The sequence below is a fragment of the Gopherus flavomarginatus genome, chromosome 4 (assembly GCF_025201925.1).
Source record: "Gopherus flavomarginatus isolate rGopFla2 chromosome 4, rGopFla2.mat.asm, whole genome shotgun sequence".
NCBI lineage: Eukaryota > Metazoa > Chordata > Testudines > Testudinidae > Gopherus > Gopherus flavomarginatus.
The window spans coordinates 35,749,115-35,769,487 of NC_066620.1; the positions used below are offsets into that span (position 1 = coordinate 35,749,115).

The 20,373-nt window shown below is 44.9% G+C and overlaps 1 protein-coding gene across 6 annotated transcripts in view; it reads left to right on the forward strand.

Annotated features, from left to right (window-relative positions):
* ACYP2 (acylphosphatase 2) overlaps positions 1 to 20,373 on the forward strand; it is a 138,704-nt gene that overhangs the window by 82,243 nt on the left and 36,088 nt on the right. The window contains exon 5 of one of the 6 annotated variants that reach the window (XM_050951969.1): positions 15,234 to 15,270. The exons of the other annotated variants lie outside the window; for them this stretch is intronic. Within the exon in view, the coding sequence (XP_050807926.1) occupies positions 15,234 to 15,256 (23 nt within the window). The 3' untranslated portion in view covers positions 15,257 to 15,270. Of the gene's footprint in view, positions 1 to 15,233; positions 15,271 to 20,373 lie in introns of those variants that run through there. 6 annotated transcript variants of the gene reach the window in all.

Genomic DNA, 20,373 nt, shown 5'->3' on the forward strand with positions numbered 1-20,373 from the left:
AAATGGGCCATCACTGAGAAATTTTGAGACTACTTGTAAGGGGCTCAGTTCCAGGTGTGGACAGACAACAACCCACTGACTTATGTGTTAACAAGTGCTAAGCTGGATGCTACAGGGCAAAGATGGATGGCCGCTTTGGCTAGCTATGACTTCAGCGTTCAATACCAATCAGGGGGAAGCGATGTAGATGCAGATGCATTGTCCAGGCGTCCACAGGCACCCGGAGTTGCTGTGATACCCACGGATGGTGTGAGAGCTATTTGTAGCATTAGTCGCTGAGAGTCAGATGCTCATGAGAGCCTTCATGGATGTGTTGCTGAAGCTTTGGGCCTGCCCCCTGAATGCGTGCCTTCTGCTTCAGTGAACTATATCACTTTGGACCAATCTCCCTTGCCCATGCTCAATGCAGCTGACTGGCAGGAATCCCAGCTGCAAGATATTGACATTCGTGATACACTACTTGCCAAAAGGGAGGGGCGAAGCCCAGCTGCGGTCGTCCCACTTTACCCGGAGGGTAAACTACCATTGAGGGAATGGACCAAACTAAAACTGATTCAGGGAGTGCTACACCGCACGACCACAGACCCTCTACAACAGCAACAGAACCAACTAGTGCTGCCGAAAGAGTACAGGGCCCTGGCCATGAGGGCCCTGCATGGTGACTTTGGACATTTAGGGATGGAGAGGACCCTGGAACTTATTCGCAGTAGGTTCTATTGGCCCCGGATGGCTGAAGATGTTCGCAGGAAATGAGAGACCTGCGCTCCATGTGTTCAAAGGAAAACTCTGCCCACAAGGGCTGCATATCTGAAGAACATCACCGGCAACAAACCTCTGGAGCTGGTTTGCATTGATTTCTTGTCTTTAGAAATAGACAAGAGGAATATTGGGAACATTCTAGCCGTGACCGACCATTATACGCAATATGCGCAGGCACATCCCACATGTGATCAGAGGGCCACCACTTCGCTCAAGTACTGTGGGAAAAATATTTCTCAATTTATGGATTCCCAGCCCAGATACACTCGAATCAGGGACGAGACTTTAAGAGTCACCTTCTGAAGGAGGTGCTGAGGATAGCAGGAATTAAAAAGTTGAGGACAACACCTTATCACCTGCAAGGTGACCCTCAGCCAGAGAGGTTCAACCGAACCCTATTAGATATGTTAGGGACTTTGCAGCCAGAGAAGAAGGCAACCTGGAGCCAACATGTTGCATTTCTGGTGCACGCTTACAACTCCACAAAGAACAATGCTATGGGAGTCACCCCATATCTCTTGATGTTTGGGCAAGAACCAAGATTACCCATAGACCTGTGCTTTGGTGTATCAGAGGATGGCGATAGCTATGGAACCCCTCAGCAATATGTATCCCGACTACGAGAAAAGCTGCGAGATGCTTATCACTTAGCTACATCCGCAGCTCAGAAGAACGCAGACCGCAACAAACATCAATATGATGCTAGGGTACGTCTGCAAGAGCCCCAACCAGGGGACAGAGTCCTGCTGTGAAATTTGGGTATCGCTGGCAAAGACAAGATAGCTGACAGATGGAAGGCAATACCTTACTTGGTGATAGAAAAGCTAGGAGACCTGCCGGTCTACAAGATCAAACTTGAAGACTGTCCAGGGCAGACAAAGACCGTGCATAGAAACCTTTTGCTCCCTGTGGGGGAATTGGTAGGCACCCCTTATGAGATGGGCCGCAACAGGGCAACTGGGCAGAATGAAGGTGCTGTACCAAAGCCGCCTTCCAACATGGACAGCTGGCCTCCTGCAACTAACCTACCCCTACTCAGCACATCTGAGAGTGAGTCTGAGGAGGAAGACACAACCATGGTGTATCCTGGGATGAAGATAAGATTTCAGTCTCGATCAGCTGAATCAAAAGAGAGCACCTCCTCTTCCGCCCTAAACCCTATGGCAGAAGTATTTAGGCCCATTCCTGACACTCCTGAGCCACTGGTGGGAACCCCGTGTAATGACATACACAGGTTATTGGACAGTGGCGACATACAGATGGAGGATGACCTGAGCACCTTCGACCCTCCACTGTTAGAACTAGAAATGCAGGGGCCTATGCCAGTATCCGAGGGGAACTCACAGGAAACCTCCCCATCCGTCACTCAAGAGGATGTCCCCCCTACCACAGCGACAGAGACTCTCAACAGGTGAGACAGGGTAATAAGACCAGTGAAACGGTTAACTTACGATGCACCTGGGGTGACTGGTAAGGAGCCAATACATTTAGCACACAGGTTTGTGGAAGCTAAAGTGGGCTATCTGAGGCCCTTTGGAGGAGACCAGTGAGTTGGTATAGTAGGGAATGTGATTTGTCGGACGACAAATTCTTGGCTGGGGGGAGGATGTAAGCAGAGTCAGGATGAGCTCTACCCTGACATTTGGTGGTGAATTATGGGAGTGTGGAAAGGAATTTTAGGTATTTGCATTTGCACACCTACCCCACCTAGCATAGCCCATAGCAGCCTGGGATGGTTATTTTGACAGCTCTGGGATCCCCAATTTCTTTGTTACTGGGGGCAGGAGGAATCAAGTGTTGTCACCCTGATTATGTGAATGAGGAATTATGAGACTACTTTATGACAGAGATGTCTCAATATCAATTAAGTAGCACTTGCTAGACAAGGGACATGGGTGCCAAAACCCATTGAAATGAGAGAGGTTGGGGACTGGTGTGTGTCCCTGATGGTATGAGCCCCTTGTGAGGGCCTGGAACACCAATTGCACATCCTCCTGTCTCCACTGTTGAAGAGTAGAGCTAATTTTGATTCAATTAGAGTATCTAGAGGCTGCTGAGCTGAATTCACATTGGGCCAATGGTGCACCAGCACCGGGGCTCCCCTACCACGAGCTGAAATCACTAAAAAGAGCTAAGCTTACTGAGCTGAGATCACTGAGTGCTGTGTTAACTAGTGGGGGAGCCTAAAGATCTATCACTAAGCGGCTGGCAGAGCGGAGCAGTTTGCAGCATGTTGGAGCAGTCCATGGAACAGTGAGCAGAGTGGAGCGGTTTGCGGGGATGGCTGGAGTGGCTCACGGGTCGGCTGGAGGAGCGGCACAGCTGGTGTAGTGGGGCTGGTCGTGGTGAAGACTGCAGCAGAATTCCACGGAGAGGTAGAGCAGTTGGCCCTGGCCCACGTAAGGTGCCCCTTAACACCCTGTGTGTGCCCCCGCTCATTTCCACCCAGGCTGGGGGGGTAAAACTCTGCAGATAAACTTTTGAACTCTGGGGTGGCACTGACCAGAGACTTTCGGGTTGTTGGACTTTGGGATGATTGGTCTTAAGACCCTAAGGGGGAAAGGACATTGCCAAACGTACTTGAAGGTGGGTTTTTGCTTATGGTTTGTGTGGTGTTTCTCCAACGTGATGCCACATTGTTTCCCTCCTTTATTAAAAGGATTTTGCTACACTCAGACTCTGTGCTTGCGAGTGGGGAAGTATTGCCTCCTAGAGGCGCCGGGGGGGGTGGTATGTAATTGTCCCAGGTCTCTGGGTGGGGGCTCGAGCCGATTTTGCATTGTGTTATTGAAACGGAATCCCTGGATACTGAACCTGGCCCTTGATGCCAACTCATAGGGGCAGAAGGGTTACATATATATATATGTATATATATGATATATATATATGATATATATATCATTTTAACTAGTTCATTTCCTTGCAGAAGTTCCATAACTTCATGACTTTCATGACCTCATACTCATAGTAGTAACCATTATGCTCAGTAGTAAGTTTTGCAGAATTGTGCCCTAAATTACACTAACCAAAAGAGTTACAAGATATAATATGCTGCACTGTTGGATAATGGTTGAATATCAAAGCTATGCAGTTTTTTAATTTAAATTATATTTCTTGTGTTTTATTTTATCTGTGGAGTTTAAATTTCTACCTATGTTATTACTGTAGAATTTATGATCTTACACTAGCTGTTTCTTGGAATATCTTTATATAATATCTTGGTGCGACTAGTTCAGGGACCAATAACTCTTATCAAAGTGATGCCTTCTGATTACTTAACAGGTTCGAACTACAAAGCTGAATACTTAAAATACTCTTGAGGCACCATTCTGGCAGCATTAGAGGTGCCCTGAACTAACCTCACAGAGGTATAAAAGAAACCAGATGTGAATATAAAATGTCTGGAAAGAAAAATTAAACTTTCCTCTTGATAGTTTAAGGCTAAAGAACACAGTAGTTATTGTGGATTTTTGTTTTGTTTTAGCAGCAATCCCTGGTACCCACGAATACTAATCAGAATAACAGCAGATTGAAACCATTGTATTGAGATATCCTTTTGAAAAAGGGAGACTTTTAGGATCTCAGTCCTCATAATGCCAGCTCATCAGTGTTTCTGGAATTACTACCACATTTCCAGAGGTACCTGAACATTTCAGAAATGCTTCTATTCACCACCTAGCACAATCCCTCCTGTGTACTTACTGCTCATGATATGTTGAGGGTTTATGTAATCTTCTGCTATAAGAAGGTTTGACCTGGAGCAGAGATCCCTATGTTAAAACATTTAAATAAAATGTATTTAAGGCCAAATCACACTTGGAGTTGCAGCTAGCAAGGGATGTTAAGAGTAACAAGAAGAGTTTCTACAGGTATGTTAGCAACAAGAAGAAAGTAAGGGAAAGTGTGAGACCGTTACTGAATGGGGGAGGCAACCTAGTGACAGAGCATGTGGAAAAAGCTAATGTACTCGACGCTTTTTTTGCCTCTGTCTTCACGAACAGGGTCAGCTCCCAGACTACTGCACTGGGAAGCACAGTATGGGGAGGAGGTGACTAGCCCTCTGTGGAGGAAGAAGTGGTTGAGGACTATTTAGAAAAGCTGGACAAGCACCAGCTGCATCCGAGGGTGCTAAAGGAATTGCCTGGTGTGGTTACAGCAGGGACGGTGCAACCATTTAGGCGACCTAGGCGGCCGCCTAGGGCGCTAGGATTTAGAGCGGGGGGGGGCGCCATTTTCTTTGGCAGCGACCGCAGCTGATTGGCACCACAAGCCTGGGAGTTGGGAGAAGTGAAGCAGCCACGATGTGCTCAGGGAAGAGGCAGACCAGGGGTGAGCTGGGGTGGGGTGGGGGGGCCTAAGGGCAGAGGGTAGGGTGGGGAGATGCCACAAGGGGGCGCCTCAGAGGGGAGGGAGGAGCTGCTGTGGGGGGGGCCTCAGGGCGGGGGCGCAGCAGGAGAGGGCACAAGGTGGAAGTTTCGCTTAGGGTGCGAAACATCCTTGCACCGGCCCTGGATTACAGAGCCATTGGCCATTATCTTTGTAAACTCATGGCGATCAGGAGAAATCCCATCTGACTGGAAAAAGGCTAATATAGTGTCCATCTTTAAAAAAGAGAAGAAGGAGGATTCAGGGAACTACAGGCCTGTTAGCCTGAGCTTAGTCCCTGGAAAAATCATGGAGCAGGTCCTCAAGGAATCAATTCTGAAGCACTTAGAGGAGAAGAAAGTGATCAGGAACAGTCAGCATGGATTCACCAAGGGCAAGTCATGCCTAACTAACCTAATTGCCTTCTATGACAAGATAACTGGCTCTGTGACTGAGGGGGAAAGCAGTGGACGTGTTATTCCTTGACTTTAGCAAAGCTCTTGATATGGGCTCCCACAGTATTCTTGCCAGCAAGTTAAAGAAGTATGGGCTGGATGAATGGACTATAAGGTGGATAGACAGCGGGCTAGATCATCGAGCTCAACGGGTAGTGATCAATCGCTCTACGTCTATTTGGAAGCCGGTATCAAGTGGAGTGTCCCAAGGGTCAATTCTGGGGCCAGTTTTGTTCAATATCTTCATTAATGATCTGGAGGATGGCATGGACTGCACCCTCAGCAAGTTTGCAATGACACTAAACTGTGAGGAGTGGTAGATATGCTGGAAGGTAGGGATGGGATACAGAAGGACCTAGACAAATTAGAGGATTGAGCCAAAAGAAATCTGATGAGGTTCAACAGGGACAAGTGTAGAGTCCTGCACTTAGGACGGAAGAATCCCATTCACTGCTACAGACTAGGGACCGAGTGGCTAGGCAGCAGTTCTGCAGAAAAGGACCTAGGGATTACAGTGGACGATAAGCTGAATATGAGGCAACAGTGTGCCCTTGTTGCCAAGAAGGCTAATGGCATTTTGGGCTGTATAAGTAGGAGCATTGCCAGCAGATGGAGGGACGTGATCATTCCCCTCTATTCAGTATTGGTGAGGCCTCATCTGGAGTACTGTGTCCAGTTTTGGGCCCCACACTACAAGAAGGATGTGGAAAAATTGGAAAGAGTCCAGCGGAGGGCAACAAAAATGATTAGGAGGCTGGAGCACATGACTTATGAGGAGAAGCTGAGGGAACTGGGATTATTTAGTTTGCAGAAGAGAAGAGTGACGGGGGACTTGATAACAGCCTTCCACTACCTGAAAGGGAGTTCCAAAGAGGATGGATCTAGACTGTTCTCAGTGGTACCGGATGACAGAACAAGGAGTAATGGTCTCAAGTTGCAGTGGGGGAGGTTTAAGTTGGATATTAGGAAAAACTTTTTCACTCAGAGAGTGGTGAAGCACTGGAATGGGTTACCTAGGGAGGTGGTGGAATCTCCTTCCTTAGAGGTTTTTAAGGCCCGGCTTGACAAAGCCCTGGCTGGGAGGATTTAGTTGGGGATTCGTCCTGCTTTGACCAGGGGGTTGGACTAGATGATTTTCTGAGGTCCCTTCCAACTCTGATAGTCTATGATTCTATTAAATTGGGAGAAAATTCTACCACTGATGAATTCACTGGCAAAAATTCCCATTGACTTCAGTGTGCCCAGAACTTCATCCATTTGATTAGTAAGTGTGGGAAGAAGACAGTGAAAGTAAAAGTAGCTTCCATATCAAACATTTACCATTTGATCCTTGTTTGTGAGATTCCTAGAAAAACTATATGCAAACATTTTAAAGCGATGTAATAAATAAATTTTAAAAGTTTAGCAATTTTGGGCCCAATGCTACGAACACTTAGATATGTGAGTAACACTTTATTAATGTTACTAGACCTATTGAGCACAATGAATAACTCGTGCATGAGTATTTGGAGGACTGAGCCCGTAGGCCCTGATTCATCAAGGTACTTAAGCATTTGCCTAACTTCAAGCATGTCAGTAATCCCATTGATTTAGACACTAGATATGAACTGAATGCTGCAAAGTCTCCTGCAGAGCCCTTTCTCATTCACTGCCTGCCTTACAAGATATGCCTGATAAGGTTTTAGAAAAGAAGTGATAATGTATTGTATTATGTGACAAATAATATGTGAGCTTATACTTAAAGGGCTTGATCCACATCTTTTGGGAGTCTTTCTGTCGATTTCAGTAGGCTTTGAATCTGATCTAAAGACTGCATCATAATGCAGATGCAACAGGGGGAAACGTAAGGTTGCATATGCATTGTTCGCATATTCTAACTTTTTCTAACTTTTGAGTGCTGAACAGTACCTTTAATGTTCCCTCAAAATAGAAATTCTTAGTTTTTTATAAAGAAATTCCACCTCTGTAGCTATTTTGCTAGCCACCCCTAAAATGTCTGGTTCTGTAGAAGTTGCTCCTTCACAGCTCTGCCTCATTCATTATTAATGTTACTCTCTGAGGCACTTCACACCCTTTCAGATCACCCCTCCAGGTAAGGATCACCAGTGTTTCTTTTTGGTTGACCAAAGGGAATGTAGTAGGAAGAGAGCCTGAGACATAGGCCTTTGTATCAGAAGCCTGGTATGAGGCAGGACCTGCTCACAGAATTTGGCAAGAATAGGGCTGAAATTGCAAAAATACACATTTCTAAGAAGTGCTTGTCACAAAGTACTCTCGCAAACACATCCCGATATTAAGTGGTACCAGAACATTACGATATCAAGGATGGTACAAAAACATTCCCTAGGGATAACAGGAACACACTGAGCCCTCCTAAAAGATAAGGTCAGGGTAACAGCACGTAATAGAGATGTTTTAATTTAACCAACATGTACAAGGTGGTGGATAATAACTAGCCACATCAGGGGGCAGTAACTAACTATGTCAGAGGGGCAGTACTAACTTGATTATATTGGGGTATAAAGATCTATCTTAGAGGAAGTATTTTTGTCTTGCCTAGGGAGGAACAGAAAGTCCCACCGTTTACTGAGCTGGTCCGTTGTTATGGGTTTACATGTATTAGTAGCCTGTTCGAGTCTGTGGGATATTAGTACCATGCTTTGTCAACAATAAACCTGGCTGGGTGCCTTCATCCTTAATGGATCTTGTGGTCATTGGGAGGTTTGCTCAAGGTCTGCCATGCCAGCTGTCTGCACAGGACTGGAGCAACACACAGCCAAACATGCAGCACATGCAGCCAAATATCTATCAACATCTAACCACAGGGGAACGCTACTGAATGATCTGTGGTGGTGCCTCTGCTGTTCTGTCAGCTTCTTCTAGCCTAGAGGGTGAGTGTAAAAATCATGTTGGCCACATTCCATGGATGCCTACCTCAAAAATCTCTTTTGAACACATGATTCATCTAAAATAAATTTGTCAAAAAATACCAAATATTAAAAAATCCAAGCTGTACATAAAGCTATTCATGCAAATAGGGATTTTTTTTTTTAAAAACGACATTTCCACTTTCAAAAACTGAAATAGTTTTATCCCATAGCAGACAGCACAGTGCAGTTTCATCATTACTTGAAAAGATTCTGTCAGGAGTTAAGAGTTTTGTGTTCACAAGCAAACAGGGGTGCTTTTGAAATTCACTGGTATGTCTGTTAATAACATGTAATTTCTTTTCATTTGGAATTCTTCAATTTACTGATTGGTTAAAATGTTTAATATACTTTTTGAACCTCTCCAGGTATTTAGATCTCTTTAACCAGCAGAGTGTTGCTAGATACTTCTTCATCAGGAATTGCATCATGGATCCGCACTCTTTGGAGCATTTCACTTGGTGTCATGATCTTGGAACCACCTAGAAATCAATTACTATTAGAGCTACATGAATGACCCTACTTAGATCCAAGAAGACCCAGCAGATGCCACATAATCCATTATAGAAAGTGTTTGTTTCTCTCTCACAGTGCTGATCTAAGTGTTCTTAGTTTTGACTGTGAGCTTGGAGAATCAGCAATCAAAGCACCATTCTCTACCGCAGACCTTCATTGCTGGTCTCAGTTTCATCTATGATTGGGTCTGAGTCTCATCCTGGAGGGTCTCAGATTCATGAGTCCACTCTTGAGCCTATGGATGACTCCTAAAGAAGGGCTCATTCATCATCACCTGACACTTAAGCTATAGATTCTCCAGATTACCCTGGGGATGTTTTGCCTTACAGTTCGGCCATTATGGGGTTCCACTGCAAGTCTGTTATCCTTATGAGATTTATACACTGTTTTCTTATATTTAACCATCTAGGGACCACTCAGTTGCGAGATTACCTGTAAAGTCACCTAGATCTCCACCTCAAATGTTTGAGGAAGAGGTCCTCTTTTTAAGGGATTCATATCCACCATTGCTCATGTAGATTATGATCCCTCTCAAAGAGACAGTGAAGAGGAAAGAGATGATGAGGGAAGATGCTAATGACTGTCAGGGTGTCCCTGTAAATTTGTTCCCTCTTTCTTCAGTTTTGCTCTTACTAGGTTCATCAGCCCTATTTGTCCTTTCTTATTCACTCTCATTTATGTGACCCTTGGCAGCTCTTTGCCACATTTGATTCTGTTTAAAAACACTTCCTCTTGTGTTCCCTTCTTTCCTCTCTGCCCAGGATCTATTCCCTCTTCTGGCCTCTAAAACTGTGGACAAGCCTGGCCTGGGGAAAAGAGAAGTATGGCTGGTGAATCTTTACAACACAGTGATTCTTGACTGCCAAAATTGCCCCTTGGGTCCGCTGGCAGTCATTGTAAATTAGATCAGCCTTCATGCTGCTCTAAATTGCATTGTGGTGCAGATTAGGGCCAAGATCAGTGAGAGGCCACCTTTGTACACCTACTTCTGACTTGTGACAAATGTTTCTTAGGTGCAGCTTGGGATGTAGGTCAATATGTGCGTCTGTTTACCCAACCAAACTCCTATGAGAACAGTCACTGTCCTTCACTTTAAACCTAGTGACTTTGTGCACTGTATATGGCTTATATTAAGGCAACGTAATGATTCACACCTCTCAGATCTCTCTTGCTCACAGTAGAAGTGATTTGTGCTGAGATGGTGCATAGCGTACAATGCTAGAATTGGCAAGTTACATATTTGTATGCATGAGGTCTACTCCCCTTGTCCCAATTATCTCTCTCCACCATGCTTGTTTCTGAAACCCTAAAGAATCTCTACATGTGTTTCAGAGACAGAATTAAGTTGGCTATCTTCCACCAAGCACCCTGCTGCTGCATGGCTTTGTCTTCATGTTTTCTATTTGGCACACACATGTACTACCACTACCATCAATAATTCAACTCTTTATTTGGTAGAAATGCACAACATACTTTTTCTGATCAAAGTACGTGCTTTTGAATTCTGTGAGAGGAGATAAAACCTGTGGTTCCCATATTCAATTATCAAATACAGTTGACCTTTTGGTACATATAGGCAGTACCGGATTTACCATGGCATCACTGGCGCCATGGCACCAGGCCCGTGGTCCAAAGAGGCCTCAACCCAGCCTGCTCTTCTCCACCCCCAGCCCCCACTCTCTCCTGTGAGGGCAGAAGCTTGATGCTATCAGCTCCTGGGGCTCCTGCTGCAGCAGGGCAGGCTCTGCCAGCAGCCAAGCTCCTCCCCCACCTCTTCCCCCAGCATGCTACATTCCCTCCCCTCCCGCTCTCCCTGCTGCCGATCAGCTGTTTGCCAGCAGGAGGGAGGGGGAAGAGCAGAGCCTCAGCACACTCGCCACTCTGGGGAGGAGAAGAGGCAGGGGCGGGGCCTTGGGGAAGGGGCTGGAGCTGGGGCATACTCCCTCCAGCCTCCTGCCATGAGCACCCCTATGACTCCAGCCCACACTCCCAGCCTTCTGCCCACCCTGACCACTGCACCTCTTCACACTCCCCCAGCCCCCTGCCTTGACCCCTGCGCCCCCATCACACACCCCCATCACCCTGTCCTGACTCCTGCACTCCCTCTCATTACCCCCCCAGTCCCCTGCCCTGACTTCTGCACCCCCCCAAACCTCCCCAGCCTCCTGCCCTGACTCCTGCATCCCCACACACACACCCATCCCCCTGCCCTGACTCCTGCACCCCCTTCACACCCCCATCCCCCTGCCCTGACCCCTGCACCCCCATCAGATATCCCCAGCCCCCAGCCCTGACTTCTGCACCCCCCCACATACCCAGCCTCCCTCACCCCCCCCCACATCCTCATCCCCATCCTGAGCACCAAACAGGAGCTCCTGCACCCTCCCCTATTCCCACCTGTGCCCCTTGGACCAAACAGGAGCTGCCCCAGGTAAGCGCTCCACATCCCAACCTCCTGCCCCAACCCTGAGACCCCTCCCTCACCCTATCTCCTGGGCAGACCCTGCACCTCAATGTTTTTTTATAATATTTGAAAAGATCATTAAGTGGTCTGTCGAGACCCTCCACGATTTTCAAGTAGTCTGTGGAAAAATAAGTTACACTACAAGAACAATCAAGGTATCTCACTTTATTTTCATTTACTTGCTATTACTTATGGGAGGAGGATGAAGAAAAAAAATGAAAAACAGGTGCAGGGGGAGATAAGAGAGAATGTTCTTTTTCTTGGTTGGGTCCCAAGGAGAGGCCCCAAAAATGAAGCTAAGCACAGGGCTAGGGGGAGGGGCCCACTAACTCTAAATCCACCACTGGCTGTCACATCACCTGGGCTGGGGATACTGTGTCAGCTGATGCCCACAGTCTCCAACCTATCTGGGCAGTGCAGCAGACATGGCCCTGCTCACTAGCTCCTCTCCACTCCCTAGCCCACCCACCACTTGCTTCCCCCTCACTTAAGGCTTAGCCCTCTCACTTTTAAAAATGATTGATTGCCCCTCTCCCCACCCCCAGGCTTTTCTGGCAGCCCTGTTGCCAGGTATCCAGTTTTAGACTAGAAACTCCAGTAGAAAACGGGACCTGAGTGTTCGGTTAGCAGTGCTGACTGGAAACTAAATGTCCAGTTATAGGAGTAACCACATTAGCCTCCGCTCCTCCCACTCCCAACACCCACCCCAGAGGGCTGGAAGAGACCCTGTCCTGCTGCTGCGAGAGGAAGGGCAGCTCAGTGCAGAGAGAGACAAAGAGAATGGGCTAGAGTCAGGCAGGTACCCGCTCTATGTGGTCAGGGGCAGGGGGGGTCCTGTTTCCCTCCTCCCCAGCCCTGCTGCACTTGCAGTTTATCCCTGGCCCTTCCCTTGCTCCAGGGACCAACCCTAGCTCCCGGCCCACTGTGCTTTTGCCCCCAGCCCTTTTTACAATCATTCCCTGGGGGGGCCACAAATATATTTGGCACCGGGCCCACAAAAAGTTAATCCAGCCCTGCATATAGAACATATTTGCTACTATTGGAGTCAAACAGAACCAGTCTTAGCATTTTGGGTTGTCCTCCCGGTCCTCAAACATAACCTGTACAGAGCAGACCTAAGGATTAGCAACATGATAAATTGAAGACTAAACTGGCTGCTTTACAATCAGTGTATAAGTGGGGGAATCTTTAGGTTCCCCTCAGCTTCCTGCTGCATTTTGTTCATTAAAAAAATTGTTTTACTACTGCTGAAGCAAAGTAGTAGATATTAATATTTAATTGACTTAGGCCCTGCCAAGTCCCAGCTGTGATCATATAATTTGCCTTTGTCTAGATTAAAAAGGGCGTTTCCTCTTTATGTCTATGTTTGATTTCTTTGTCTAAGTAGCTACATCCAAACTTGCACATCTGTTTACTTAAGGCACTTACTATGTGAATCAAGTATACCATAAATATCCTACCAGCAGCATAGATACTTTTGTAATGAATCAGACTCTAGAATTAAGTCCTATAAATTAAAATCTGAAGAGGACATTAGTTAAGTGGATTCTAACCCTTCCTAACTATGTTCCATATATGTTACTTGAACTCATCATCCTTAAAAGATTTAACAGATGATGCACTGTTAACAGTAATCACTAGAATGGAAATGGGAACTTGCAGTATTTATTCATTTCTGGCTTTGTTTTATAAGCTTAAGAATTTTACATCATGAATAAAAGCATAAAATTATAATACTATTGTCACATTCTGGGTGCAGTCCAGACTAGTGAGGGGTTGTGTCACCGCCTGCTCTGTAACCTGAATACCTTGACCGCACTGCTGCTATGGCTCACAACTTGGACATCAGCAGTCAGCCTACGAGCCTGCAGTGCATGTGCACAGTACATCCCTGGATTAGCAACACTGACTCCAGCAGTCTGCCTCAGCACACTAGCCCCTCCCTGGCTTCCACCTGTCTTGGTTACTACTTGCAGGTTGACCCCAATACATTTCCAGTCCTGAATTTTCCCAAAACTGTGGGCCCTGAGGAGTCCAGCCATCTCCTGGAATACTCAGAGAAATATTAAGGTTTGTTTGCTACTTTAAAGAGACAAAAACAAATTACAGCTTCTTTACTTAATGGGTAAATATACCCTTCCCTTCAAGCACAGCACTGAGTTGATTTATTGTAAAAATAAAACAAGTTTATTAACAAAAGGACATATGCTAAGGGATAGCAAGTAGAAGGTATAAAATTAGAAAGGGTTACAAACAAAAGTAAAAATATGCTTTCTAATGGCTAAGACCTAATTTAACAAACTACAGTCTTTGCTTAAGGTAGTTCCCTTAGTAATCTTCCATTCCCAGAGACTTCAGGCCCTTCGTTGAAGACTCATTTTTCTCAGCTTGCAAGAGCTCTGGCCCCTCGTGCCTGTCTAGTGATGGAGAACTTACAAGTTCTCTGTCCTTGTTTATACAGCATCTTCCAAAGTTCAATTACCTTGTTTCAAGAGGAAGGATGACCTCATGCTGTTCCTCCCTTCCTGTGGTCTTTGCGTCCCTCTGCTGATTTTTATATAAATGGGGCTCTCATTGTTTCTGGCCACACCTTGCTTAATTTCACTGGAGACAGGAAGATAGCCTCTTCCCTCCTATCTGGGAGGCAATCTCTTTCTCCCTGTGTTTGGTTACAGACTTTAAAGCATAATATCATTAAATATCCATATTTCCTTATGTAGTGTTAATACATATATTTCACAGTGATATGAATCATCAGGGTGTCATTAGCTTTCAGAAAAGACCTTATTGGATACACTTTTATAATACAGTAATATTGTATATAATCAGTTGATTCCATTACTTATCATTTGAGGTTCAGACCCCCTGTCTTTATAGCCCAGATAAAGTTTCTCTCTTCTCCTGGGATATAGACACCATTCTGTGTCATCCCCCACTTATTAGCTTGATAGCTGTGTTTACCTTATATGTAAATAGACTTTCATTGTTTCTGCCTGAAAACCAGGGTGGTCAGAAAAGCGGATACACATTCCTTTGTTTGCTTTAGACTGTGCTTATGCATTGCTTGCCAAGCACATGTTAAGAATATAATTCTAGCTCATATTCATAACAGGACAGCTCTAAATTGCACCATCTAGATACATATTCATAACACCCTGTGCATGCATCATACAAGAATGTTGATGATCAGTGAGTTATTAGTTTTCCAATATCATCTTACATGCTCCTTTTTAGATATAGATTATGACAACAGTGTGATAGGTATAGTGAGTATGTCAGGCTTGATGACTCAGAGTAGTGAACCACAAATGGACCTCTGTGTCACAACTATGAAAACAAAAGAAAAGTTATGGGAATAAACACCTTCAAGATAGAACGGAAATATCTAAAAGCCATTCCTGCTCTGCTTTGCAAAAAGAAAAAAATAAGAGCATTTAAGCAGTAATGGACTCAGGACGGAGTCAGATTATATTTCTTTTATGATACAATATCTGCATGAAGAGGCAACCTAACATAAATAAATAAAGGCTGTTCTTCCAGTAGGAATACAAAGGAAAATGATGTAATCAGAGCAGAACATTTTTACCACAATAGTAAATCACTTGCATTGGAATCTTACTTATAGAGGTTTGTAACTGAGCCACAAAATATTTTTGCTGGATTATAACTTCCTGTACTAGATTTTAAGACAGAAAAGATTTATTTTTTAAATTAAATGAGAATTCTTTTTGCCATTTTGGATTATAGGGGGGAATATTATGATCCCATAACACAAAAATGGATGGAGATTTTTAAAGGTATATTTTTCAGGCAACTTGTTCATAGTATAGATTATTCTCTTACTTTAGATGTTATATTTGTGCTGCAAAACAAGGGAACAATAGGGCAGAATTTAAAATGTCCTGGCAACCAGTTTAGAATGTCGTTGCTTTTATTAGTTTATATTTCAGCTTTATTATTTTAAGATTGTTGTACAGTATACATAGTTGAGATTTTTTTTACAGTAGTGCAAGGCAGTTGTATATTTTACTTAAATTTTAATGGAAGATGTGTAGCTAAATCACCTGCATTTTATGAAAATATACATTTATAAATATAGTACACAGTTATATACTAAATAGTTTATATCATTATGTAGGTATAAAATAATGCCTATTAACAGAATCTGCATTATTCAGACCCACTAGCTAATGAACTGCCAGCACAAGTTCCTGTAGACTGGTTCCTCTTGCCTATTAACTTCTGATAATCAGGACTTCCAATTTTCCTGCTACACATCGTGTGGCGCACACAGTTCCAATATTTGGGTATATACTCTGTGAGTCAGAAAAAAAGGATGGTCATGTGACTAGGGAATGGACTGGGACTCAAGTTCTGGGTTCATTTGTTGGCTTTGTCACAGACCTCCTGTGTGACCTTAAGCAAGTCCCTCAATGTCTGTGCCTCATTTTCCCATCTGTAAATTGGGTTTAGTAATCCTTCCTTTCTCCTATGCTGTGTCTGTCTTGTCTTGTAAGATGTTCAGGACAGTGACTGCCTTCTTATATGCATTTGTTTTGCTTTGCACAATGGAGTCTAATCTCAGATGGGGCTTCTAGATGCTACTGCAATACAAATAATAGATCATAGTCTTCATGTCTGACCCTTCTGCCTCACATGACAGGAGGGTGAAAAGGATGCGTTGAGCCACTTTCACACATCCTCTGTTCTGGGGCAGCTCAGGGCCCTCAGGGCAGCTCTAAATTGCACCAACTAACTACAACTTAGAACTTGAACAGATGACTAGAGAGGAGTATAAAAATATTGCTCGAGCATGCAGGGCTGTAATCAGGAAGGCCAAGGCACCATTGGAGTTGCAGCTAGCAAGGGATGTGAAGGGTAACGAGAAGGGTTTCTACAAGTATGTTAGCAACAAGAAAAAGGTCAGGAAAATATGGGACCCGTACTCAGTAGGGGGCAGGAGGTAAACTAGTGACAGATGATGTGGAAAAAACTGAAGTACTCAATGCTTTTTTTTGCCTTGGTCTTCACAGACAAGGTCAGCTCCCAGACTGCTGCACTGGGCAGCACAGTATGGAGAGGAGGTGAACAGCCCTCATTGGTGAAAGAAGAGTTTAAGGACTATTTAGAAAAGCTGGACATGCACAAGTCCATGGGGCCGGATGCAATGCATCCAAGGGTGCTGAGAGAGCTGGCTGATGTGATTGCAGAGCCATTGGCCATTATCTCTGAAAACTCGTGGTGATCAGGGGAGGTCCCGGACGATTGGAAAAAGGCAAATATAGTAACCAACTTTAAAAAAGGGAAGAAGGAGAATCCACAGAACTACAGACTGGCCAGCCTCACCTCTGTCCCCAGAAAAATCATGGAGCAGGTCCTCAAGGAATCCATTTTGAAGCACTCGGGGTTGGAGGAGAGGAAGGTGATCAGGAACAGTCAACATGGATTCACCAAGGGCAAGTCATGCCTGACCAACCTGATTGCCTTCTATGATGAGATAACTGGCTCTGTGGATATGGGGAAACCGGTGGACATGATATACCTTGACTTTAGATATGGTCTCCCACAGTATTCTTGCCAGCAAGTTAAAGAAGTATGGATTGGATAAATGGACTATAAGGTGGACAGAAAGCTGGCTAGATCATCGAACTCAGGGGGTAGTGATCAACAGCTGGATGTCTAGTTAGCAGCCAGTATCAAGTGGAGTGTCCCAAGCGTCAGTCCTGGGGCAAGTTTTGTTCAACATCTTCATTAATGATCTGGATCAGTGGTCCCCAACCTTTTTCGTCTGGCAGTCGCCAGATGACAAGCCATGGAGGACCGCGGCGGTGGACGCATCTGCCGAAATGCCGCCAACAAGCGGCATCATCCAGAGGCGTCGCCACTGAAATTCAGTGGCATTTTGGTGGATGCTGGTCTGCCGGCCAGTACGTGGGCACACTTAGACGCCCTGGCAGGCACCATGACACCCACGGGCACTGCTTTGAGGACCCCTTATCTGGATGATGGGATGGATTGCACCCTCAGCAAGTTCGCGGATGATACTAAGCTGGGCGGAGAGGTAGATACGCTGGAGGGTAGGGATAGAGTCCAGAGGGACCTAGACAAATTGGAGGTTTGGGCCAAAAGAAATCTGATAAGGTTCAACAAGGACAAGTGCAGAGTCCTGCACTTAGGATGGAAGAATCCCATGCACCGCTACAGGCTGGGGACTGACTGGCTAAGCAACAGTTCTGCAGAAAACGACCTGGGGATTACAGTGGATGATAAGCTGGATATGAGTCAACAGTGTGTCTTTATTGCCAAGGAAAGCTAATGGCATATTAGGCTGCATTGGTAGGAGCATTGCCAGCAGATCAAGGGAAGTTATTATTCTCCTATATTTGGCACTGGTGAGGCCACATCTGGAGGATTACATCCAGTTTTGGGTCCCCCACTACAGAAAGGATGTGGACAAATTGGAGAGAGTCCAGCGGAGGGCAACGAAAGTGATCAGGGGGCTGGGGCACATGACTTACAAGGAGATGCTGAGAGAACTGGGGTTATTTAGTCTGCAGAAGAGAAGAGTGAGGGGGGATTTGATAGCAGCCTTCAACTACTCATAGACTCATAGACTCTAGGACTGGAAGGGACCTCGAGAGGTCATCGAGTCCAGTCCCCTGCCCTCATGGCAGGACCAAATACTGTCTAGACCATCCCTAATAGACATTTATCTAACCTACTCTTAAATATCTCCAGAGATGGAGATTCCACAACTTCCCTAGGCAATCTATTCCAGTGTTTAACTACCCTGACAGTTAGGAACTTTTTCCTAATGTCCAACCTAAATCTCCCTTGCTGCAGTTTAAGCCCATTGCTTCTTGTTCTATCATTGGAGGCTAAGGTGAACAAGTTTTCTCCCTCCTCCTGATGACACCCTTTTAGATACCTGAAAACTGCTATCATGCCCCATCTCAGTCTTCTCTTTTCCAAATGAAACAAACCCAATTCCTTCAGCCTTCCTTCATAGGTCATGTTCTCAAGACCTTTAATCATTCTTGTTGCTCTTCTCTGGACCCTCTCCAATTTCTCCACATCTTTCTTGAAATGTGGTGCCCAGAACTGGACACAATACTCCAGTTGAGGCCTAACCAGCGCAGAGTAAAGTGGAAGAATGACTTCTCGTGTCTTGTTTACAACACACCTGTTAATGCATCCCAGAATCATGTTTGCTTTTTTTGCAACAGTATCACACTGTTGACTCATATTAAGCTTGTGGTCCACTATGACCCTTAGATCTCTTTCTGCCATACTCCTTCCTAGACAGTCTCTTCCCATTCTGTATGTGTGAAACTGATTGTTCCTTCCTAAGTGGAGCACTTTGCATTTATCTTTATTGAACTTCATCCTGTTTACCTCAGACCATTTCTCCAATTTGTCCAGATCATTTTGAACCTGAAAGGGGGTTCCAAAGAGGATGGATATAGACTGTTCTCAGTGGTAGCGGATGACAAAACAAGGAGTAATGGTCTCAAGTTGCGGTTTAGGCTGGATATTAGGAAAAGCTTTTTCACTAGGAGAGTGGTGAAGCACTGGAATGGATTACCTAGGGAGGTGATGGAATCTCCATCCTTAGAGGTTTTTAAGGCCCAGCTTGAACAAAGCCTTGGCTGGGATGATTTAGTTGTGGTTGGTCCTGCTTTGAGCAGGGGGTTGGACTAGATAACCTCCTGAGGTCTCTTCCAACCCTAATCTGCTATGATTCTCTGAACTCCCAAGGGATTACAGCAACCTGGGATCAACTGGCAGTAGCAGCTCCCCAGACCCACCCCCTATTCTGGGAACTTGGTAAGAGGTAGTGTAGGAGTTGTGTAGAGTGAATCCATGGGCAGCTGAATAAATTGGCTTTGTGATGTTTTGCACCAGCAATGTGGGGGCCAGGATTTAGCAATGTATGTATGTATATACCCCTGCATATAATGTATATGACACTGTTTTATAACCCTATATATATCCTATGTATAATGTGTCTATCCCAGTGGAGTCCTGCAGAGAGCTATGGCTAGGCCTAAATTAATTATATTGAGATAAGGTAGTAAACTAGTATTGATATGGGGGATGAGGTGCAGCTGACTATTTTATAGCTATGGGGCCTAAATGAATTATATTGGGATGGAGGGGCAGGTGGGCAACCTGATTAATTTTGGTGAGGGCAGCCTGGAAGAGATCGCCCCTCCCTTCTCAAACCTTTTTATCCCTGCTGCCTGATGAGTAGCTTAGGCAGGGATGCTCTCTGCAAACGCCCAGGCATGCAGATCCTTGTAGAATCTCCCTCTCCCTCCCCTTCTTGTACCCAATCTCAGAACTGGTGTATTTTATTCAAGCAGTATGGAAACATCCTTAAAAACAGGTTGTATAATAAAAACACTGTGAATGATTATCTGTAAACTGGTAAATGGTGCCAAACAAAACAAGACTTTCATGCATTTGTCACTCTCATTTCAATGACTTGTGTTGAAGATTAAGAAGTATGAGCCCTAAAGCTGCGGTAACGGCCACAGGGAAACCTAAAGGGGACAGGATTCTGTCCCCTCAACTCCTGTGAATCTCCCAAGTACACAGTCTAGTGGCAGCTTGAGTAGGAAAGCAAATAGTTTAATTAGTAGAGTTTTTCTTGTTTTGTTTATTTTGATATTCAAACTAATTCTTGCAGCCTCCTAATGTTTTGGCTGTAGGCAGTGCAGCTAAGGATGCCTATAGTTAAAGGTGCCCAGCACTTCCCATTATAAGAGCATGTTTTCAGTTGCCTGTCTGTAACGGTTTGGGCTGAACTTTTCTTTTTTTAATTTCAGTAAAATGAGATTAGGTAAAAATATGTTGTGTTGCTCATGTTAAAAAATCTGGCAAT